The sequence below is a fragment of the Tauraco erythrolophus genome, chromosome 1 (genome assembly GCF_009769465.1).
Source record: "Tauraco erythrolophus isolate bTauEry1 chromosome 1, bTauEry1.pri, whole genome shotgun sequence".
Lineage (NCBI taxonomy): Eukaryota > Metazoa > Chordata > Aves > Musophagiformes > Musophagidae > Tauraco > Tauraco erythrolophus.
The window spans coordinates 76248038-76273379 of record NC_141465.1 but is presented as its reverse complement, the minus strand read 5'-3'; the positions used below and the strand labels follow the sequence as shown (position 1 = coordinate 76273379).

At 36.6% G+C, this 25342-nt stretch overlaps 1 protein-coding gene across 2 annotated transcripts in view; it reads right to left on the bottom strand.

Moving 5' to 3' along the window:
* DOCK9 (dedicator of cytokinesis 9) overlaps positions 1 to 22585 on the bottom strand; it is a 116652-nt gene extending 94067 nt beyond the window's left edge. For both annotated transcript variants that reach the window (XM_086611107.1, XM_086611116.1), the window contains exons 1-2: positions 22424 to 22585; positions 2643 to 2759 (exon numbers count right to left, since the gene is read on the bottom strand). In XM_086611107.1, the coding sequence (XP_086467233.1) occupies positions 2643 to 2759; positions 22424 to 22585 (279 nt within the window). The remainder of the gene's footprint in view (positions 1 to 2642; positions 2760 to 22423) is intronic.
* Positions 22586 to 25342: the final 2757 nt, after the last annotated feature.

The following is a 25342-nucleotide window of genomic DNA, read 5'->3' as shown; positions in this document are numbered from 1 at the left end:
AACAAAATAACCTTACTCTTGATGTCTTTATAAGTTATCAGGGCTTGGCTTCCTTCTTAGGCAAGTGTTTTTTAGATTATAATCAGTTTAACCTAAGCACGAGAAAAAACTTTGTAAAAATAAAAACTAAACGCTCTAAGAGGAAATGCCTTGAACAGGTTTTTAGACAATGGTAGGAGTTTTCACCTATAAACTGTTTTAAGTGTGCATACACGTAGTTCCAAACGCTCTAGCTCACTATTTTAAGCTCACTTTGTGGAGGATGAGGGCAGTATCAAACATTTGAGATGAGGCTTACTCAAGAGCTGCCCACACATTATGTGACAACAAGAAGTTAGGAAAAAGGAATTTAAAAAAAAAAAAAATCTATATCAAGCAGAATGGCAAATACAGATAATATGCCACTATTTAAATGATTCAAATTACATTGGCAACCATATCAAGACTAATGGTTTCAAAACTGTAAACATGATTATGAAAAACTGCACAAGGTTAAAAGGCTTAACTTGAAAAAAATAGAGGATTTCTGTTCTCTCACTTGATATTTTCTTAAAACATTGAACGACAGATATAAATGCACTGTGTGCTGTTGAAAACAAACTAGATAGATCTAAGTAGTATTGGAGAGTCATAGGTACAATAAAAACATTTGGAGTAAGTCTGTGCCAGCAAATTCTAGAAAGAAATAGAAGTTTGATAGCATAATTATAAAGTTTGATAGTACAAACCAGTGTTCATATAAATCAAGCATAAAATGAGATTCTGCTAAAGACTATATAGGGGAAACCCAGAAGATGTATTCAGATAGTACACTGCTAAGGGATAAAGAAACAGGAAATCTGACTATATTCCAAACTCATGACTACCTGGAGGAAATCCTCTGATGTAACACACACTTTAGTGACTGTCTTGATGAAAATCTGATTATAGAATTTGAACAAAGGATGACAAAAGGCATTACAGTTTCTCAACAGAATTCAGTAATTCCCTTCAAAGGATCAGACTGAGAACTATGGACTAGCTTCAGTCATCTAGGCCTGAGGTTAAGAATTACAGAAGAGGCCACTTGAAACAGCAGTTAAACACTTCAGACATCCCCCAGACTGCTCAAAACACCTGAGGATATTCTTGATAGGTTTGTTTCTTCTTCATTGATAATTCAGAGCTGTTCACCAGAATGACCTCTGTTAAATGAGCTAGTCCAGGTAAGAGTACAGCTTAGCAGAAGTACCCTTGACTCCTCTTGATCTGCAATGCTGAAGAGCCAACACCGTAGAACGGGATTCAGCTGATATAGCCACACACACACTTTTCAGTCCCAAAGCCAATACCTGGTGCAGGACATGATCATGAGTCGTCAAGCGTTTCAATGCTAGTACCATTAGATTGTGCTCATAGGAAGTATGACTTCCTCTTACAAGAACTCTTGCAGTCCTTCAAAACTTTCATACGTGGCTGAGAACACATGAAGTCCAAAGTACTGTCTAAATACCTGTAGCTTGCTAAAACTCAAAATTTTTAGCTCAGAGTGGGAAGGCTACAAGTAGAGTTAGAGTGGATGGCTACAAGTAGAGTTATTCATGTAAGAAGCAGTGATAACGAAGCACACAGATTACATTAAAACCAGAATCCAGGTGCACTCAGGTAAGAACTTTAGTAGGCTAGAGAGAATTTGTGAAAAACTCAATGTGTGTAATTTATGGGACTTTATATGTCTTTCTGTGGAAACACACCAATTTATCATCAGCTTTCCCCATAACAAACATGAACTTAGCTTCAACAACTTGGCTGAATAAAGTGCTCCGTTTTTCAGGTAGGTTTTTGCAGAATAATTCTAAGGTATTCAACTATGATATAGTCCCCAAAAGTAGTTAATTTACAGACAGTTCAGATACCTGCATACTTTTCAAATATAGGTAGACATTTTGACTGCAGGTATGGGCATGTGAAAGAGAGACTTTTTTCGCTATTTACACCAACTCCAGTCTTTAAGATGTTTGGTGGTTATCCTAACTGGATCTACAAGAAGATTCAAAAAAGTGTATTTAAATAAACTATCTATTTAATAAACATGGTTGATCATGGTATCAAGATGATCACAAATCTTGGTAAAGCCTGGATTAATCAAGTCAGAGTCCTGTTATGTAGGGGTTATTTTGCCAAAACCCAATATTGGCTGGTAACAGGCGGCTGACATCAGTAGCTTTGATTTGAACAGGTTCATGCCCTTCACTGTTAAGGAGGGAGAGGCAAGGCAATAACAAAACAGCAAACAAATCAATTTATGAATTAAAATTTGACAAAAAGATTTATTTTTTTTAACAAGCATCACATGATTTCCTACATCAGAAAGTGGGGGAAATATCTAAATATGACTGATCATTTACTTCAAAAGGCAATAAAATTGCTGAGTTGCAGAAGCAGACTTCACAATATGAACAGATGAAGAAGTGGTGCTATTTCTTCTTCTGTAACCTGCCAGGATAAATCGAGCAGTGTAAAGGGACTCATGGCAGAGATTATTTTTTTGTAGCTAAAGAGAGTTAAAAAACAAAGAAATGGGAAGTTATCTCACAACCACCACTGCTGAAAATCTTTTTTTCTTTAAAAAGAAAAAAAAAAGGAGGGGAACATTAAATTACCTGAAAGTCATCATAAGGGAACAATAGCATCTCACGTAACGCATCATTCAAAATCTGTGTTTTCCTCTGAACGATGACATTTTCATAGTCTATTGGTTCTATGAGCTTTGGTTTTGCCTAGGGTGAAAAAAAAAGAAAAATAAAGTTAAGTATATTGAGGAAATATTACAATTGTTGATTCATTTTAAGAAGCTACTCTTTAAGAAGTTGGCAGAACGAAATTTCACCTTCAAAGAAAACTTGCAGTATTCAAAATGCAGACTTATAAGTGCAACTGATAATTACAGAGATAACCATGCTATTTGCCTCAGAAGGAAAAAGCAGATCTATTTCTCAAAACAAAGTCATAGCTTATCAGAGTAATCATGTACGTATTTTCACCACCAAAAAATTATAAAGAAATTACTAGTCACTTACGTTGATGGTTACCTTTTGCTTGATACTGCCCAGAAAGCTCTGGTCTGGGTTTAGAAGGGATTAAAACAATCTTCATTTAAAGCCAAGACTGAAGTTTCTTTTAATTCAGTAGTAACCTGCAGTAGGAGTAGGCTAATTGGCATTTCTCCTTCTCTATAGTTTTTTTTCAAAATTCCCATAGGCCATTAGCTTCCTCTTAATTGCAAGAGTGGCTTTCGTCAGTTGCTATGCACCGATTCAACACTGAAACCCTATTCCGCTGTCGAGGCATTACAGCTGGCTGTGCACAACAAGACAGAAAAACCTTCACCCCGCCAAGCGTTCTGTTAGGTGGTCAGATGGCAAAGCAGGTTTAGAGAGCGCTCTCCATCAGGCAGCGCTGTCTCAGAAGGAGTGAACTAATGCCAAGCTGGAGTTACGATCTAGCGGGCACTTTTGGTGACCAAATTGTGTATCACAGTATCAGATATAAAATCACCACATTTTTTTCCTCAAGTGACAATTACAAGAGACTTTTCAATTGATACTTTATTAAGAGCAGTAGTATTAATTTCAAAGTAAGGTATATTAAACATAAGAATAGCAGCAAGGCCAGTTTATGCCATCATTATAGCTGATCAGACGAGATGAGATTTTTATATATTTAAATTTGCATAAATTATGTTAATAACCTTTCAAATGCCAGCTGCACTGCACAGAATAAGTATCTTCATGTCTACCAGAGCTCAAAGGGTTGTAGTGAATGGGGCTATATATGGCTGGTGACCAGTCCCCAGTGGTGTTCCTCAGGGTTCAATTCTATTCTATTCCATTCAATACATTTACCAATGATCTGGATGCAGGAGTTGAATGCACCATTAGCAAGTTTGCTGATGATATCAAACTGGGAGGTGCTGTTGATTCTTGAGGGACAGGAGGCCTTGCAGAGGGATCTAGATAGACTGGACCATTGGGCTCTGATTAATGGAATGAAATTTAATAAATTCAAATCCCAGGTTCTGCACCTAGGACGAAGCAACACCAGACACAAGTATGAATGTGGAGAGGAGTGGCTGGAGAGCAGCCCTGCAGAAAAGGACCTGGGGATCTTGGTCGGCAGCATGCTCATGCGAGTGCCCTAGCAGCCAAGAGGGCAAACCATATTCAGGGATGCATCAAACACAGTATAACCAGCTGGTCAAAAGAGGTCATTATCCTGCTGTATTCAGTGTGGGTATGGCCTCATCTTGAGTACTGTACGTAGTTCTGGGCCCCACAATTTAAGAAGGATGTGAATGCCCTTGAACTGTCCAGAGGAGAGGAACAAAGATGGTAAAAGGGCTGGAAGGCATGTCCTGTGAGGAGTGGCTGAGGACTTCAGGCTTGTCTAGATTGGACAAAAGGAGGCTGAGGGGTGACCTCATTGCTCTCTGCAGCATCCTGAGGAGGGGACGTGGACAAGGGAGGTACTGATCTCTTCTCTCTCAGATTCAGTGATAGGACATATGGAAACGGTTCAAAGCTGTGCCAGGGGAGGTTTAGACTGGACAGTAGGAAGCATTACAAGTTCTGATTCCAAAGAAATTCCAGTAACTTCACCTATCCTCTCCAACTCTTCAACAAGGCAGTAACTGTCCAGTATAAATTTGCTTCCTTAAGCATATGAGACAGGGATAACACAAAGTATGATGAGCCCCTCAAACTTCACTGCTCTTTAAATTAAGTACAAGACAACACATCATTCAGAAAGCAAGACACACTTTGGTCATCTTTCTCTCACTTTCAAATGAGACAGATCTCAACACCCAAGAAAGCAAGATGCCCACCTGTCAATCACTGAGCTTGAGCTCTTGTACAGTATACTCTCATGTTAAAACAACATTTAGAAACTACTAAAGTACTATGGTCAAGTCAGTTCATTTGGTCAAATTGGTCTTTACCCCATGACCATTCCTGGTGAAGAGTTTGTAATGAGGAATGATATGCAATGTGCTGCAGTGACAGGTTGATTTAAGTGTGGTGCAGGATGACTGATCTTTAGGAGAAACAAAAATAAATACCCCAAATTAAACTGGGCCTAAAAAATGAGTAGAGGAGAAAGACCATTTGAGTTGTACGTACAATTAGTCTCTTCTGTTAACTAAAGATTTGGCTTCACAATTGGCTTAAATTAATTGGAAGGAGGGCTGACACTACAAAGACCCTCTTTCTCTCTCAGCACAGCTGATGGGACCAGTTCAGAAGCTGGAGAGGTTCAGATTACTAAACAGGACACAAAACTCCATCCTTATTAAAAGTTGTTGCAAAAGCATTTTTGAATTCTGTTACTCAATGTAGCTCACAATTTTTAAAATGTCCTTAAAAAATAGATTAATTGAGGCCACATAATTTAACATACTTAAAATGCAATTTGAGAAGCCTTTTAAAGGAAAGAAGAAACATATACATGATCAAGACAGTCAGAAGGTTCATGTATCAGGACATCTACTATCTGAACTAGCAAGCAAATAGATCAGAGCACCAATTCCACTAACTGGTAGCAAGGGAAAACTGTCACCTCAAATGGGTAACGGATTTTTTATGTGGTGCTGCACATGATCAGCATTTTCATCCTATTCTCCCTGGTGCCGAAGAGCTATGTCCATCCTCCTATTAATTCTCTTGGGAAAGCAACAGGTGAAGGCTGGAAGAAAACTAGCTCTGGCTCCTCTCATTTTACCAGCAAAAACAGAAAAAAAGGATTACTTTTAAAAACAGCATAACTGAAATTATTTCATGGGCGCACACACCCAAAAATAAACTTCTCTAGCACAGCTAATTCAAAAGCCAAAGATGCATATACTGCCGCTTGAGAAAGCATCCAGTTCATTGTAAATGCACGTGTCCACCCTTTAGCCACAAAACAGGTCTACCACAATTATAAAATTGATAAAAATAATCTTAAAAGTAAATGAGTTTCACTCACATTTTGCTTAGATACTGTAAACACAAGATTAAAAAAGAATCCTCCTGCATTAGAAGCTTTTAAAGAATCTAAAGCTCCCTGGAGCCGAGGCCCTGATTATACACCTCTCTTCTAAGTCAATGGAACACAGAGGTAGGTCACGGTACCAAAAAACCACACCATCTTCCTATTTAATCAGTAAAGTACTTGATTTGCAGAAATATCACTTCTGTAAAAATTCAAGAAGGATTTGCTTCCCCAGGTTTCTCCAACTGTTACTCTTTTTTTTCTGAGTCATTTGTCAGATTCAAAAGGAAGAGGATGTTTTATCAGTTTGAACCAGACATGAAAAGAGAAAACAATAAACAGTACAGACATTGGCATTTAGCCAAACCTACAACATCACAAGGAAGCAGATTCCCCCTCACGCTCTTCTTCAGAAAAAAAGATTTTCTGCTTTATTATTTTATGTAATATAAAATAAAAGATGCTGGATAGGTACAGGATTGTTGAATGATTTATGGACCAGCTGACACAGAGAAAACTCAACCCAGTCAAAACTGCAAAATCAAGTTTACAGGCACTAAAAGTCAGCCTTTCAAACAAGGTTTAACTTTTCCTATTAATCTACAATAAGCAACATTTTTACTTCCATAATCTAAGAAAATGCTAAGACCATAGGGCTTCATGGGGTTCCAGCACTCAAGCTAGCCAATGCTGTATGTGTAGGAAGATAAAACAGCAAAGCATCAGCCTTATCACTTTGTTTTTTGCCAGTGTATTATAGGTATAGAAACTTATCAGAAATAAGTATTTCGAAACAGCAGTCATGACACCCACATGGCAACCATTTTAATCTGCCAGAATATGGTTTATATATTTGGATCAACAGTGTCAAAAGCCATCAGATAAAAAGAATTTTAAGTTAGGAGTTCAATGATTGCTTACATTACATATTACAGAAAAAAAATCATACAGTACATTATTTTTCTTGTTTGTTTAAATCGATACAAATGTCATCTTCTTCTTGTCTTCTCACAAAACAAAAGATGGCCAGGTTAAGCACACTGGGTATTGTTAGTCTTATGCTACAAAACATCCGTTTTCCTTATAATAACATATTTGGCACATATGTCTGCAAATTAACAAATCCCCATAAAGAGTAGAATGGAGCTACAAGCACTAGCAGGTAACACAGTATATGAATTAATATATGGTTTTACATATTTCTCAGTATCAGCCTGGGGCAAGCCACTTTAGACAAATAACAAGACTACTTAATACTAAACATGGGTAACAGCTCTCCATATCTTATTGTCCCACAATCACAATAAACTCAAAATAAATTGCTCAAGTCGCGTTATTTTTTAATCAACTTAAAAATCCATTCAAAAAGTTATATGCAACCTAGAGCTTATTCTTAAATATTGCATTACTCATTATCCCCATTCTTAGGTATGGTTAACCGTGTGATGTAAACTTTGGAGCAGTGGGAGGGAATAAGCTGCTATAGGCTTATGTAAAAAACTACCGTTATGCATATATTTGAGAAACAATACGCTTTCACTGACAAATTCAAAACTTTTAAGTCTCTAGGACTTGAAAGAATGAAATGCATTAAGTCACCTGTTCTCATGCTCATATAAACAGACCTGAAGTGCTTACCAGGGCTACAGACACAGAGTGAGCCATACAGACTAGACAGTTATCCAGTATTTTTTGAACAGTATTTCTTTAAAAAAAACATAATTAACTTTTCCTTTTTTTTCCCCTCTTTCCCAGTTTAACCCGAAAGCCTGAAAAGTCATTCTAATTCTGTTCTTCACCCAAATCTTCAGAGGGCTGTAACAGAAGAGTGGGGGCTTCCAAAACTCAATGAACACAGTCTAAATTACAAAGCATTGTGCTTTTATTTATAAGAAGTATTTAATTAATTTGTCAAGGACCGTTTAAACACAAGAACATCTTTTGGAGCTCAAACGTATTGATAAGACCTTCTGTATTGCCAGTATTTACATCAAGTTGTTAATACGGATGCCGTTTCAGTTGTTTAATTTCTAGCCACCTCTGTGATTTGCTTTGCCTTCGGATGCAAAGTAAGCATGCTGTGTCCTACGAAGTTCTCTTATCAGCACAGGAGCTTCTAACACTAGAGTCAGGCTTGAGCAATACTGTTGGACAGAGGAGCTCGCGTGTCTTACATTTTCTACTGCCAGTGTGTTTCTGAGCAGAAAGATGGCCTCCAGAAGTTACAACTTTCCAGAAATATCATCTGGTCTGACAAACAGTTACCACTTCTGACTATCAGAGTGCAACAGGACAGCATGTGAACTAATTTGCTAACTTCTACAACAGTTCATCCTAAGTAAGGTTTTGAGGCACCGCCTGGAAAATCTAAATGCTTTTTCCATGGGCTCTTCTTGCTTGCTAACCTCAAAAGCAAAGTTATGACACGACGTAATTCAAATAGCAGGAAAACAAGAAAGCTAATGTACTGTGCTGAAAACAAGTGCTAATGTACTGGCACTGAAAACAGCACATCATTCTTTTTGTGAACCTACTCACCTATCCAGGAAAAGTTAATTCAGGCACAGGGCTCAATCAAATAAATCAAATAAATAATCAATAAATCAAATGTTTCAGTATCACTTGGGATGCTTACAGATAAATACCCAGTTCCCTCAATACTCCAGCAGACTCTGTTAACTACATTTAAAAGAATTAAATGAATATCACAAAAAACTTGTTACTTCCTTGAAGTCCTGACAACTGATTCTGTCTCATCTTTATGAAGAGTACTCACAAAACTTGAGAGCTAGGTAAATCACATCATAATTGCCCATACGAAAGGAATATATCCACATTAGAAAGAATGTTATGGGCAACAATCAATGAGAAGTATCACTAGCGTAAACCAGAAGTCTCCTGTTCCAAATTTTTTTCCTTTGAGGATCGCTATCTAATACAATTCTAAAGTTTCTAATTCAGACAAGAAGAAGTTCTGCTGTTTACATTTTGTTACACCAACTAGCAACATCATGAGTCTTACTTAACACCTTACTGCACCCTGTATCAGTAAGATATCTACTTATATAAAGTATACTTTATGTATTTTTTACTATGTATAGTAAGAATCTACTGCAGCATCACAACTCAATGAAATAAAAATGGACCCAAATGGCAGTGTTAAATGAAACAGTGCGCTACTTTTTGCTTTGCGCCTAGCAGTACACTTAGTGCAAAGTGTCCTTGCACCATTTCATTTAGATTTCCTCAATAAACTAGACAAAAGCAGAAGCAAAAAGGGATATTATACCATCTATAATTATATACCATACATACACCTGTCTATATATGTAACAGATTAAGATCAAAATAGCAACTGAAACAACAGTGAAGACTTTTTTTTTTTTTTTACATGACCTATGTGGAACCTAAATGTTCTTCCCTTGAAATATTGACCTTTGTTTTGAACACACCCACTTCATCTGAAATTGAAAAAAGAGAAGGCAAATACTGGAGGTATATTAATCCATGAACATTAAACTAAGTAGCACTTGGAAAATTATAAGGACATATTTCAGTAATGGTTATAAGTAAACACAGTAATGTTTTATACTTTTAAGTAAGCATATACGCTTGCTGACCAACTGCAGCACTCTAAATATCTGCAGAAACACTAATATCCTCTCTGAGTATTCATGAGGGAATAAAAACAGTTCTAAATAAAGTTAAACATTCCAAAGGCAGGAAAGTACACACAAGATTAGCTCATATTGTACTGATGAAAATCTGGACCAGAAATGGGAACACACCCATATAAAAAAAAAAAAACATGTTTTACTAACAACTGCTCTGAATAGAATGAAACTACAGAAAACAGCATGAAGGCAAAGAAAAATTGTCTTACTAACACACATGGAAGCTTCCAGTTTTATACAGTAACAATTCCCATAAAGTTACAGATGTGTATTACTAAATATAGATAGCCCAAATGTTTTAGTTCAATTCTTAAATGTGTAGTGTGGAGCTCAAATAAGGGGGGGACAACATAATTTGAGGTTCACAGCTCCCATTAACTTCAACCACAGCCAGACAAAGAGATCATCATCCTTTAATTCAGCAATTAAGTATGAAATATTACTAAGTAAAATTGGAATTTTAGTAAGATCTATCAAAGTACTTGTTTCTACTGATATATAAATTATTAGTTTAACAATCCTTCTCTGTTATTTGAAAAGGTTTATTGTCCTAGCTGGAGAGAGTTGGTGGATTCATTACAGCTTGCTTATTATGTTCTCTTGCTGTACTATTAAAATTCCAACAGAACTAAGTATGCAGTGATATAAAAAAAAAATGCTCTTATTTGATTACCTCCCCCACATACTGAAATATTCACTTTTTCCACACTGGAAGCTACTTCAAAACTTTAAATTCCTAAATAATGTGCATTGAAAAATAGACTATTTACCAGAAATACACCTGAATTATTCGGATAGTTCTTAGAACACTTAAGTAAAATTTAATCGTCACACACACAGTCTTTAGAGAGTTCAAATATATTTCAATCGAAAGATATGCTGGGCAGTTAAAAAATAGAGGTGCTAGAAGGGATTTTAAAGTATAAGAAGTTTATATGCTAGGTTCAAAGAGCCGTACAACTATGCTAGACAGAACAGATACTGAAAAACAGCTGGTATGAAAATCAAATTCCAAAGTCAGTCAGAGAGAACTAAAGATTTGGTAAAGTAACTAAAAAGGCAGAAAACACACAAAGAATTAAACCCAAATTTTAAACACACCTTCTTTACAACTAAGAATGCTGGAACTTATTAGCATCAGATTAATAAGTTTTTCACTGGCAGACAGAACTGGAATTACTAAAGGGAAGAGATAGCTTGTTTAAACAATTCTTACCAGCACTACCACAGGACTCTCCACTTCCACTTCACAAGGACCTGCATCCTTGCGCTGCTGCCGAGATTCTATAATAAGCTCTTTCTTAGGATTTCTGTTTGTTCTTGCCTGCATTCTTTGATTGAAAATACAAAAAGCAGCAAAACCATATGCTTTTTGGCATCAAAGTAATCAACATGCCAATGATCCAACAATAACGTTTTCCCCAGCACAAGCAGCACAAAGTACAAACTAGCTTAACTTCTCAGCTGCAGTTTGCTAAATCTGTCATGGTGGGAACGCATGACAGACAAAGGCCAGCCCCTAAGCATGTTGTATTCCTCTGGAAAAAAAAGGTGGATCCATTTCAGTGCCTTAAGGTTACGAGTCAAGCAAAAGACAATGTGCATTTCTAAAATGATCATGTAAAACAGTCCAAGTCTTTTTACAGCACTTATAAAATCAAAGCTTCAATATTTTAAAATATTTTTATTGTAAAAATTAGCCACTTATTGATAACTGAGCCTCTTCAGAAATATAAAACCCTAAGTGTTACTTTTTTTTTTAACATTAATATCACTTACTCAGGTACTATCAACAACCAGCCACTACCAAGTACATTCTCCAGGACCAATGCCTCAAACACAGGCATTGCTTTTTTTGGGGGGTAGGGTGGAGATGCTCTTTTTAATCTTAGTGCTAAATCTGTATTAAAAATCTTAACATCAAATTGTCTTCCCAATAAAAATATTACATCCTCTACAAAGATACTAACTCAAAAAACAAAATTATAAAAACCTCTTTATACCTTCAACTTCTAAGCATTTAAATCTTCAAGTAAACTACTAGTCTCCCTCAGCCTCTTTCCTCACTTGACCAGTTAGCTCACTTCTGTCTTGCACATTATTAGTGTTCCCAGCTCACTCCTCCCTCCTCAGAACCCTCCCGCATTGTAGATGTCCATCACTGATCATCCTCCAAAAAAAAAGCCACCAATAAGACGACAACACAACAAAACCTTGACACATTGTGACTGAAGTCACTTGAGAGAACCCCAGCTCTCCAGCCACCAAGACCAGCCAGCCATCACTCGCTGCCTTTGGCTTCCACAGGATTTTCTTCTTGCTGACAGTACATAACACCAGGGGGTGTCTCCCCCACCTTGTGAACAGTTTTCTGAAGTGTCTCTTGGCCTCATGATTCACGGCTACGCAGTGCCCAGTGGTCAGCATCTTCCATTCCTGTCCTGAACTGCAACTTCCACTCAAGTCATGCTTCAACTTTGCGCAGTAGTTTTAGCGTATGATCGTATGCTAAATTCCTGCTGAAAAAAGTGAACTGTGATGAGCAGTTTTCTCCAGGTTTCCAGAGGTGTATTTCGGTTTTCCTTTTGCTTCTTTTTAACACCAACGAGTTGCAACCTCCAAGTGCACAAACCTCATTGGCTGTATTTAGCAAGCAAAAACACATCCAAGAGAAAATTCAACTCCCCAGAGAAGCACATCCCTATTTTAGAATCCCTGTCCACTCGAGCAGCCAGACAGCTGTGGAAACTGAGCCACCACCTTCATTCAATTCTCAACTCTGCTCCACTTCTTTGGACAGTTAATTATCTCACTTCAAAATAACTGACAACCTAAATTTAACCTGACATAAATTTTTATCTATTCTCTAATAGAAGAGAAAGTCACCTTAATCTGCAGAAAGCAGATCAAGTTACGGAGAAGCTCAAATATCCTCTTTTACTGCCAGTATTTTTAAGAAGGCACAACTTCAGGCACAGGTTTCTTATCCTTCAGACCTAACATAAGATGTTAATTACCCCTCTCTCTCCCCCTTCCCTCAGCTCTCACACCCGCATAAGATACTGCTATTTCAGCTTTCTGCAATCATGAAATTGAGTCTGACCAAGAGCTTGCCCATCCCATCCACAATGCAAGTACGTTTCTAATGAGCAGACTGAAATAAACAATAAAATTTACTATTAGTTAGGACAATGATTTACTATATTTCTGTCTTTTTCTCTAGGAAAAGCAAGTTCAATGCATTCACTTTTTAAGCAGTCTCTCTAATATATAGACATCAAACTTCAGAAAACACTCTATAAAGCTTCTTTAAGAGTTAAGAAGGAAACCAGCAGTTTAGTCAAATTTACAAAAACAGATCTTCCTGTGTAAATCAAGGTAGACAATAGTTCAAGAACATTTAGTTACACTTCTTTCATTTTGCACCAGCCCCTTTTGTTTTCAGAAAACGGAAGTACAGAACAGCTTATACTAAATTATACCATTACTTGAGGATGCAGCTGCCAAACAGGAACTTGTTTCATTGAGATGGGCTGCAATTATACTTAACTGCAACCTGAAATATGCAACCTTATTATGCACAAGGCATTTGGAAACACTCACACTAATAAAGACTTTAAAATATTATACACTTTAAATAGTATTTCTTCTGGTCAATTTAACAAAGGATTCTATTTCTAAACTGCAACATAGTTTTATCCTTATCAGGTACTTCTCCTGAATGCATATGGATTACTTTAATTCAATATAAATGTGACTGTTTTTCCCCCATCATTCTCTCTATTCTTCTCAAAAACACAATGAGGGACAAAAAGAAAGCCAAAAAGCCAACATTTTTATAATACCAGTTTAAAGATACAGAAGATGTTTTTAATTTTATTAAATTAATGTAATTTCTAGGTTGCATTTCGTTAACACACATGTAACATTAGAGGAGGTTCTTTTATTTAACAACAACAAAAGTGTGAAGCAGCACCTCCGGAGCTATATCCTGCATGAAAGGGACGTTAATTGCTAGATTGAGGTGCACTTCCAGCATTTATTTCCTGCTGAGGACTTAGTGATAATCCCAATAATTTAATTCACAAAAAAATACTTAGAGGAAAAAAAAACAACGAACACACAAAAAAAACCACCTAAACACATGAGATACTGCTTACCCAGGCACCACACAGTCAAAAGAGTTAAGTTACTTTATTAAAGAGGTATATTAACATTTTTTACCAATAACACACTGATTCAAAAAGTGAAAGATGAAAAACGGGACTCTTAAGACATGCTGAAAAACCATCATCTTGTTACATGACCTGCAGTTTTAAACCATTTCACTAGAATTAAAAAAGAACGTCACTGTGCAAAAGCTATTTTACTGCATTTCCCGCATGGCCCCCAAAACTGCAGGAAACTACTAACTAAAGAGAGACCTATCTGCAAAATAATTCAGATTATTATGGAAACAATGTATTTCATCTCTTTACAAACACAGTGGCTTGAAGGTCTTCCCATTGTACTTTTAACAACAGTGCTTTCCATATTACTTCCAATAACTAAATAGTTGGCTTGCATCACCCTTAAGGAATTACCTATGTAATTACAAAATAACATAGGTAAAAAAAGTTCTCAGTATTTCCAACATACCTCAGTGATTCATCCAGCAAATCTGCTGCCCAAACAAGTTCCCCACATAAATCCTCTTATTCCTTCAAATCACTTTTCACTCCAAGACCTTGCTTTCCTAACGCATAATACCATATAATGAAGAGTAAGTGATAGCAAGGGAACAGGCAGCATATGAGAATTTACTCTGAACTTCAATGGAAGAAAAGATGACTACCCAGCCTCAATGTAGGAACAAGCTAAACCTGAGTGGTTTGGTTTAATGGCACTTCTTTTGCTCCAAGTCCCACTTACAATCTGCATCAAGATCGCTAAACCCTGCCGAGTGGCCAACACTTGCATTCGCTAAATCTGCCAGCTGTAATTTCAGCCACCAAACTTGTCTGTTAGCTGTTTTAGGGAAAGAACTGTTGCAAATGGAGGGAGGAGGGGAGGAAGGAATAATCCTGCTGTAGGCTTGCATGTCCTGTATACGTAAAAACAGCAGGATTTGACATCATTTACTAAAACTCTACCTCAGTTCTCTACTCCTTTGTGGCTCTTTAAATTCCCTGGCAACTCACAGCATCTCTTAACAAATAACTTCCAAAAATGTAGAAGGATGAATGACCAGAGAGATTTTGATGCTTTGTTTTGTTGGGGGTTTTAGGGTTGGTTTGGTTTTTTTTGGTTGGTTGTTTTTTGGTTTGGGTTTATAAGGCAGTAGCTCATATGAAAATAAGAGCTTTAGCAGAATGACAAGCACCATTAAAAGCAGATACTTCTTGCTCTCATCTGTATTAGTAAAAGATATTCTAGCACTGCCCTCCCACACTTGGCAGTCTGCCTTGCAGCTGTATTAAAGGCATAAAATTTCACATGTCAGTGGAAGATTCAGTGTTGCAACTATACATATCTCAATACCACCAAGTTTCATAAACGACCAACAGCTACGCAGTTACCCTGGAAAAATATATTCACAAGTTCAAGAGAAAGGTTCAGCCAGATGATAGCAGATGGAATACAGCACGCAATTCACATGGCAATTACCTGCTATACACATTACACTCAGATGAAATACAAAAAGTCCCAAGAAAATTAGTTAGGAAGACTCACTCTTCCTACGGCAAACACTGCAAACATGTTAACTTGCAGTCCCACCAACAACGAGTACCTTCTCTTGCAACAAAATTATCAAAAAAAAGAAAAAAGGAAAAAAAGATGAAAGTATAAGACACAGATATGAGTGTGCTACATATTATGTAACTTTTCATATTATCGATGTTATAACTAAGATATTCCCATTTCACTGACTTAAGTCCATTGGAATAGGTAGAATCACAATTCCTCTTTAGAAAGGCATCTCTTTATATCAAAATGAATCATACAAATCTCGAATTTTGGATTACAGTTCAAATTACTCTGAAAACACTGTTTTTAAGGAGCGAGTCAAGCAGCCTGGACAGGACAAAGATGCTGAGATACTGCACAGAAGAGGTCTCTATCACAAGTAGGTAGGATAACACCAACATACAGGTCTGTATTACTAACCGAGAAGCTGGAATAAAAAAAATGATCTGCCTGTTTTAGTAGTATCATAAAGTTAAAGGATTCTCACAGTCAGCATTTATTGAGTCCATAATGTTTTTGTACAGTGCGTTTTTAAGAGCTCTATTTCCTGGAGTAAGAATTTGGCTAAAGTTGTTAACACCAGCATGAAATATCCCATTAATATCCCTCAGCCAGACATTACTATCTGTCAGATAAGCTACAGTACCTTAGTTTGGACACTCTCACTTTGTGACAAATACAAACTAAAAAAAGTTCAAAATCACAGCTAAGTAAAATATAGACTAACTTAAGTCTTGTTCATGTCATACTTCCGCATACTGTTATCTATGAAGTGTCAAGGTGCACTTGCTTGACTTACTGACAACTTATTCATTTCACACCATCTTAGTAGATACCTTTCTGTTCTCAGGGAAAACCTGACTTTCATATGGTCCCAGGTAAAAGAAAAGAAAGAATTAAAAAGGAAAAAAATCAGTAGAAATTAGCCAGGATAGAAGACTTCAAGATTAAAACCACACTTCTGCTAAAGGATTTAACTGTCAGTCTGATGCACATCCTTATAGACAGGACGTGCACAAGCAGACTGACTGTGAGAACAGTACTGGACTAAAGATGGCTTTTTTCCCCACCCGGACACTACCTTATAATTATCAGAAACTAATATGACAGCATAGACACCAAACCAAAGACAAAAAGTGAGTCAAAACCCCAAGTCTGAAGATTTCTCAAACTGCAGTGGTTCTGTGCCAAGTAAGACTGAGGTAGGGGTTTTCCCACTGTGTAACACCAATCTTACAAGACTTTTTCCAGGAGCGATTTGCACCTTGAGGAGATTGTTAATTCACCTCTGTCCTTGGGCTGAAGTAAGAGTGCATCCTGGTTTGCCTCTAAACTGAAATACAAACCTGTCTCGGACTTCACAATGTAGAGTTCTAAGAAACAAGAACACTGCAAGAGTTAGCAGTTAGCTCTCAGCTTTAATTACATTTAATTTCATGCCAGAACAGGATGCTTGCATCTAATTCAAATTACAATTTAGGCTGTTCTTACAGCAGGTGGAAGGAAATATTAACCAGGAAGAAAGTGAACTCACAGAAAGTTTACTTTTCTGCTCAAAGTCTGGACTCTAGTCTTGAAAGCACCACCCATGCAGCTTCTCCACCACAGAAGTCTTGTTCCCATTCCTCAAGATCATATAAGGCTTTAAAGTCACTTGTTTGGTGGTTTGGTTTTTTGTTTGCGTTTTTGTTTTGTTTTTTAAATCCAGACATCTTGCTTGCTTTCAAAACAGGATATCCAGCTCCCCCAAGAGCCCTTGCTGCTACATTCAAAGGGAACATGTTTTCTACCTGGATGCAGCCTAATGCCATATTCTTTGGCCTGGAGATCTTTCTGTGCTAATCCAGTCTATCTTGTCATGGAGGAACAATGGCTTATGCATAGTGGCTTGACCAACTATCCTCAGATTTCATCCTGTCTTAAATAAACATTGTATCTTCAGGAGAAATTAATCTTATCTTCTGCATGCCAGTGCACTGAGTGTCTGCCAACTATGCCTGATGATCCTCTCACATGCATCTTTCAAAGAAGTTTATTTGCTACAGGAACTACATGTTTGGTGAATTTGTGCTGCAATTTCCCCTGCCAAGAGGGCAGAGGGATACCAGAGATGAACATTAAAGCATTCTTCCCAAAGGAATCTAATGAAAGATCAAACAAAAAAAATTCTACAGAAACCATCAGGAGATTTAGCCCAAAACTACAAGCCACCATGTAAGACGCCAGGTTTTTATTCACCCAAAGCAGGAAGATGAAAGGAGATACAAGAAGTGATCTCATGCAAGCAACCCATGAAAAACTATGCAACAGTTCGATGGTGTACTCAAACATGTCTGTTTCTTCCTTATTAAGAAGTCTAATGAGGTCTAATGCTCCAGTTGCTGATGAATAAAAGTCACTTGTAATACAGTTACAAGTTGAAGCAAGTTATGAGAGTGAAATAACAGACTAAGTCATACAAATTATCTGCACACCATTAGAGAATTGCTGCGTAAGCTGTTTAAGCCCATCAAAATAAAAACAACCTCCACTTACTCAGCAGAATGACTTCCTTAGAACTTTCTCCTTTATATATTTCTACTTTATTTCTACTAAACTTTTCTGGTTTAAATAAGCAAGTTGGTATTAATTCAGACAGCAAGGACGGGCCTTAATATAAGGCCTTTTAATAAACGAATGTTTTAGGGTGTACTTTAAACATATCACACGTTAAATCAAGAAAAGTCTTTTTTGAAAATCATATACATATAATTGAAAATTATTCTGAAATCAAAATATTTGCAACTTGAATGTCTACTGTGGAGTTATTTTCAGAATGACATAGCTCACCGCTGTCATTATCAATCTTCCCACATGCACAGACCCTGTTGTTTCTTCAAGATGTCACAGTTTATTAATAAATCAAATGACTCATGAATAGCACAAGAAAGAGCAGTCACACAAAACCCTCAGTAACACCTAATGGTGTTGGTGTCAAGTCAACAGGTTACACAGACTAAGAAATTGCAGTTACTAAAATATAAGGTTGGTGGTTGTTTCCAGCAAATACCTTAATCTATCCTATTAAAAGCTGGACAGAGACTAATTCAAAGTGCCCTGCATTTCTTTTTGGAAAATGTGTAAGCACAAATTAAGTAACAGTTATTCAAATGAAGGATATTTTCCACATCAGATTTAATAAAAGACTACTTAAAATTATCAGGCTACATCATGCACACGCTATAGCTACTAAACTACCTGAAGTAGCTTTACCAAAGTACAAGGCTAAAAATTTAATGAGAGAAACGTCAGTGCTGAATAGGCCATAAGAAGTAAACTGAGCAAAAAACATTTCAAGCATGGAAAAAAAGCATGTTGCTTTCTGCAATTTTGGACAAATATATAAAAAAAAAAAAGTTAATGTCCTTCACCCAGCCTGTCTCACTTCAGAAGTTTCTAGCTCCGCCATCAGCGTTGCCAGTACACTCAGCTAGCCTCTTGCTTCACTGAATATTTCAACAGGTTTAGTAGCAAACCCCAAACTTCTAAAATCTCTTTAGTTTTATTATCACCACATTATTCTCCTTTGCTCATTTTTCATCTTTGTCTATCATCTGAAACAGCTGTTAAGGCCCTAAACCATACAGTAACGCTTCACTCTTAGATAGTCATTGGTTACCTAATTATTACCAATAAAATGGAATTTGAATATAAAAATAAAGGCCATGAAAAAAACCCTAACTCCAAGATACTGCAACACAGCAGAAATTACATGTAACATCAAGCTGAGAAAGGATTTAAAAAAAAAAAATCACAGGAAAATCAAAACAAACTAGTAATATAGTTGAAGTATACAATCTAATATTTTGAAACTGTTATCCTCCAATTGACTACAAAACTTAGCAAACTAAAATGCGTCAATACCTGTAGAAAATAAATATGCCCTAGGTGGACATTTAGGGAAAATATATTTTAATGAATTTTGATGCAACTTTTAATAGCATCTCAAACTAAATTTATAATCTTTTACTCAAATATTGATTTTCACCCACATGGACCTAAAGACCCTAAGAGACTCTGTGTTCTATCAAAATAACATGTATGTGACAGGTTAGAAATGTTCTTATCCCAAAGATAAGAAATAGCATTTTCATTGCAAGTTTGAATGACATCAGACAGATAGAAATAAATTGTACTCCTGAAAAGACATTCTCACTCAGGCTTCATTTTATCTTTGATTTCCTTCATGCAAAAGAGCAGACCTGTTTAAGAGAAAACTTCAATTAGATTTAACAAGACTATAGATATAACCTCCTGACCTCTGAATTATAGGTTAAGTAAGAAAAACATTGCTCAATCAACTGCTTCTGCTTCCATATTTCTTCACAGAACAGGAGATTTTTCCTTCAAGGAAAACGGCTTCCCAGGAGCTTTCTTTTCACAGGTATTCAACACTGACTTTGCAAGAGAATCAATGTGTTCTTAAAATAAAGGACTCCCTGAAATTAACTGGTGTTCTGATGACAGCTCTGTATCATGACATATTTGATCCAAAATAGCTAAACAGACCAGATGGCAGGCACAGTCAAAAAGGCAGAGGTAAGAGATCGCAGCCCAAATGTTACAGCACAGACAAATAAAGAGGTGAAGCCATACACCTACTCTTGCATATGTTGCAAAAACCACCAAAATAAATGAAAAAAAACAAACAGGGAAGTGACATACTGCCACTCTCTTTTGGTCTTGGCCATATAGCTTCTCTTCAGAGGAAGAGAATTCTTGTAGTCTTCACCTCTATGCACGGCTTCTTAGTGAGAAGTGAGGTAATTTCTCCTCCTGAAAGACATCTTTCAGAGGAGGAAGAACTGGCCAAATAAGCTCATACAAAAATTATGTCACTTTAGAGTTCTATGTATATACTTAAGATGAGTTTCATAAAATTACTTGTCACTGTTGCCGGGACTGCAGCATCTTTCCCCTTTTCAGGGAATCCTGCTTTCCACCCTTCAGAGGTAAGCCAGTAGCAACTGCTCCCCAGCCTCAGATGACTTCTCAGAAAGCGACAGCCAGTGCCAACTGTGACTATCAAGAGCAGGATCTTTTAATTAAGTCCCATTTCTTTATCTTGTAAATTCTGACTTTGGTTCTTATGGACTACACTAGTCCAGTACAATGAGCAGGAAGTCATTCTGACCTCTCAATTCCACACACTCTTCCATACAAACCTTCAAGTATTTATCCCAGGAAGAAACTTATCTTGATCCACTGCTTCCAGTTAAACCAAGCTGACAAAGTCATACAGCAAAATCAAAAAAAAAAAAAGCCCAGTATCACTATTTAAAAGCATCTAGAAATATTGGAGTTGGAAAAAAAAACCCAAAACAACCAGAACCTTGAGTGACAAATGTGGAATTTCGATTGTAAATGGCAGACTAAGCATATTGTGTGCTTAATCTTGCCAGTTTGCAATCCAATTCTGTAGGCTGGAACACCACCACATGAAACGAAGAAGGAAAAAAAACAGTTATACAATGCAAAAAATTTCCACTGCATCTTCCAAGTTACAACAATTCATATTACATTAAAAAAAGTATTTCTTCATTCACTCATCTAACTATACATAGAATTTAGACTAGTAACAGTGTTAGGTCTTACATTCAATGGAGTGCAAAAGTTATCGGAAGTATTCACTGCCCAGAGTTCAACAAATGTCTAACAACCATCTGTATGAGGCTAACTTAAAAATGGCTAACAGTGTAAAAAGAATTCTAATACCTAGAGGAAGCCATTTTCTTTTTAATATCAAACCATACTGAGAATTTATAAAATGCAGTATCATCATGAAGAGTAATATACATTATTTTTTATAATAAAAATAAGTTATTTTAAGCATCTGAAAACAGTTCAAATTATTCTGTATTCTTTCCTGGAAGCTTCTGTGTGTGTAAAAGTACATATACATACATGTGTGTGTGCATATAAATATACACACACGTATGCATATATATATACACACACACACACAGACACATACATACACCCACCCCTTTTTTTTTTCTCTTATATTTGAGTTCAGCAAGAAAGGATCTGAATAGCAGAACGACAACAAAGCTTTGTGAAATTTCTACAGGCTTTCCATAACTGCGATTGCACAGTGTGGGTATGCCAGCAGGCACAAGCTTGTCAAAATCTGTCCAATTATTTCCGTGTACCACACCCTTCTTACTCCAACTATCTAGTCAGTGATAAAGCAATTAATAAGTAACCCCAAATTATTTAAAATAAATATTTAAATCCTTAACTAGCCCAATTCTGAAGCAAGCGGTGCACATTAGCTATTACAATTCCACCCCCTCAAGCCTAAATGTAATACATCTGACGCACAAATGCGTCATTAACCTGGGGGGTACAAAGAAGACAGTCTCACTTTAAAGTCTGTTTTCTTTGCATCAGGAAACACCTAAAAAAGCCCTTGAGAGCAAAGCAGGTTCAGAAAACAGTTATTACTTCTTTTAACTATTTTTTTCATTCTAGAATGCTCCTGTACGCCTTTCAGTAAATGAAAACAGAAATAGAATAATTTCAGAGAAAAAAAAGAAATGTACTCAAATTCATCTGAAAAAAATAAACCTTAAATCCTGGGTTACTGTTTTCCCAACAATGCACTCCTTAATCTTTACAAATAACGTAATCATCTGTTGTTCTTCAACTGAAGTGCCAAATACATTCCAAGAATACGATAAGAAAGATCTAACAGCAGATGATCTTCTATAACAATCCTGTTTATGGACTGCAAATTCTTCAGAGCTATCAATACAAACCTACATGATATAATGAATATGAATCCTAAGCTTTAACATTACAGCTGCATGCACACATCTTATATGTCACATACATGCACTAACATCCTACAATATCAGGACAAGGTATATTCATGTCTGTACATAGCAGATGTTAAATAAACATGGTATCTTGGTTTTAGTTTAGCTTTCAATTAGGAGACAAAATTATTAATGAAACAAGTTTGTATTTACCAGGGATGAATGAATCAATATTCCTGAATCTTCATTTGGCAAGCTGAACGCTGTGTATTCAAGGGCATTGTTTTCCCCTTGCTGTTTGCAAATATAACCACAGTTTCTTTCAAAAACTGTACGAATGCCTTTAAACAAAATCACGCTTGTAGTGCAACCCATCCCAAATCTGTTGAATTTTGCATTTCTAGCAGCCCTGATTGCATTTGCAGAATGTCTTCCTTTGCTCGACTCGAAGAATTTTCCTGTGCTTCCCAGAAATAGTTCTTTGTACAATCTTCATTACGTCCGACATTTAGTATGTTCCTCGACTAGAAACCATCAGCTACTGAAATGTAATCCTATTTGCTTAAGCCAAACACTGCCAAAAATCCAGCCGCAGAAGACAAAAATCAGAGGGTGATGAAAAGCAAAGGGATACTTCAACTGTAGAAGAGAGGAGGCTTTCAGCATGTGCTACGCTCCGCAGCAGAGATGAAAAGATATTCCAGAGGGTCAAGGAAAGAGCTCCTGTATTTCAGAGATCCTTAGAGCATGATCGAAGATGAAAGGAAACTGCAAAGATACTGCTGCAGTTTCTGCTGCCAGCCACAAAGAATCCTCATCTGCTGCAAGAAAGCACTCTCCCAGAATGCTTAGCACAGAGTTCGTACTGGCAAACATTTCTTTGCTTGACCTACATGTGCTCTTTAGTGTTTAAAACAAAAAACTTCAAAATGAAAACCTCAAAATACGAGGGGAATATTCTGAAATCACTGTTGCTATGGAAAAAAAAAGAAACACCACAAACAACCCAGAATGTTACATAAACCTATTTCAATCAAATCTATATGTTGTCAGCATGCTATTATCAGTTCAGGCGAACCACAAGGGAGCTGAAGGCTGTCTTTACTTTTTCCTTTCTTCCTCGCATGCAAAGTGATCAGTCAATTCCCACCTGCCAGAAATTGACTTTGTCTAGTCCTTGATGGCAAAGAGACAATAGTTATAAAAAAAAGGAAAAAAAGAACACAGCTGACTATCTAGTTCAGATCGACATCCACGTCTAAAACACAAATACAGCACAAAATTTAATATACGTAAATTTCTTAGTTTTATAGTGAATCACACCTGTATCGATGCATTTATCACTACAGGATGCTATTCTACATACTGTATTCTACATACTGGTATCTGTCAAGCAGGTAAGTAAATATCTTTAATTGACACTAAGAAGAAGTGTTAAATTTTTTAACGACTTCTAAAGGCAAGGAATTTGTAAAAAAAATACTGTCCCCATCCACACCATAAAGGTATCGATCACCCTGACAGAGGTTGCTGATTAGTTTTATATTTCCGGCAAACTGAAAGCACTAAGATGTATTTACTTATTTACTTACTAAATTGTAAAAATGGATAAAAGAGTGAATTTACAAACTGAAACTGTTGCAATAGAGTTAAAACAAGTTAAATTAAAAGGACTTAAGTGAAATATGAAGGGATAGAATAAGCAGATTAATGGTATCAGCTAGAAATTTGCCTCCATGCAAATCAATTTATGTCAAGGAAATACTTGCATGCTATGATGAAGCATTTAGAATAAATATATAAGATTTATTAGCATTTTCCCCTAACATCTGGCTAGTTAAGACATCTCAGTATATGCCTCATTACATTTCTAACCTAAATACACCATAATAGCAGGCTGACATATTGATTTAAAAAAAAAAAAAATCAATATTTGACAGTGATCCAAGTAGTTTCTTCCAGTCCCATATTCTCAAAGGCAGAGGTTAGCACATTCCACATATTGTAAGAAACACAAATTCTGTTAAGGCAGTTCTGTTAATAAGAAATAGCTTGGCTAAGGGAGGGGAAGGGGAAATAAAGAAGGTAAAGGTGAAGAATTTGGCATAAATTCTACTCTGAAAGGCAAAGATAATTCATACATAACCACGAACCTGGCACAGTGGTTGGATAAAGACATTCTTGCAAATTTCTGCGAGGGAAAATAGTCTTGGGAATTAGCATGGAAGGCACCCCAAAAAATATACTCAAGTTAACTCTTTCTAGTGCAGAAATCCACATCACTCCCATCTGGAATGTAGAATTACAGAGACCTGACAAACTTCAGGTTCCAAACGTTGTATTAAAAGTTAAGAGATTATGAAGAGGAAGCACTGTTTAGGGGTTCTTCCATGCAATTTCACAGACTTGATAATTGTAAATGTTTCTAGCAAAAAGTAGAAAAACCGGCTTGTACCTTAAGAAACTATGAGAAAAATAAGCCATTTTACAACAAATTGTCATGCTCTACAGAGTTCCTTCAAATGCCTAGAAAATGACCTCACTTTTAAACCACTAGGTAGGACATGGAAAACTAGGAAGACAAAATTTAATTTCGAAAAACAAACAGATGGCAGAATCATAGACTAATTCAGGTTGGAAGTGACCCTGGGAGGTGTTCTAATTCACAACCAATTAAGAGCAAATTTAATTTCGATTATATCTTGAATAAATTTAGCACCATGTTTCTACACTATTTTAGAAAAGGCAACTGAAACAGACTTGGATCAACACAGTTAGTAACAATAGTGACACAGAAAGCATTCCAAATAGAGCTTGAAAGGGCGATAAATACGGGGACATGGGGAGTGGGAAGAAACTAATGGGAGGAGGGGCTTGAATACATGCTTAAATACTAATATTACGAGAAATCTGAAGAGTATGCAATGTAAAGTAGTCTGCCAACAAGCAGACTTTTTCCTAAGACATTAACTTGCTGCAAACTAGAAGCTTCCAGCTTCACTAAGGAGATTCCCGAAACTGTAATAAACAAACACACTGCACAAGCAGTGAACATCCAGAAAGAAATGTGACACGACGTAATATTATCCATTACAGTACTACATCTCAAAGTGGAACTGGAGGCTGTAAAAA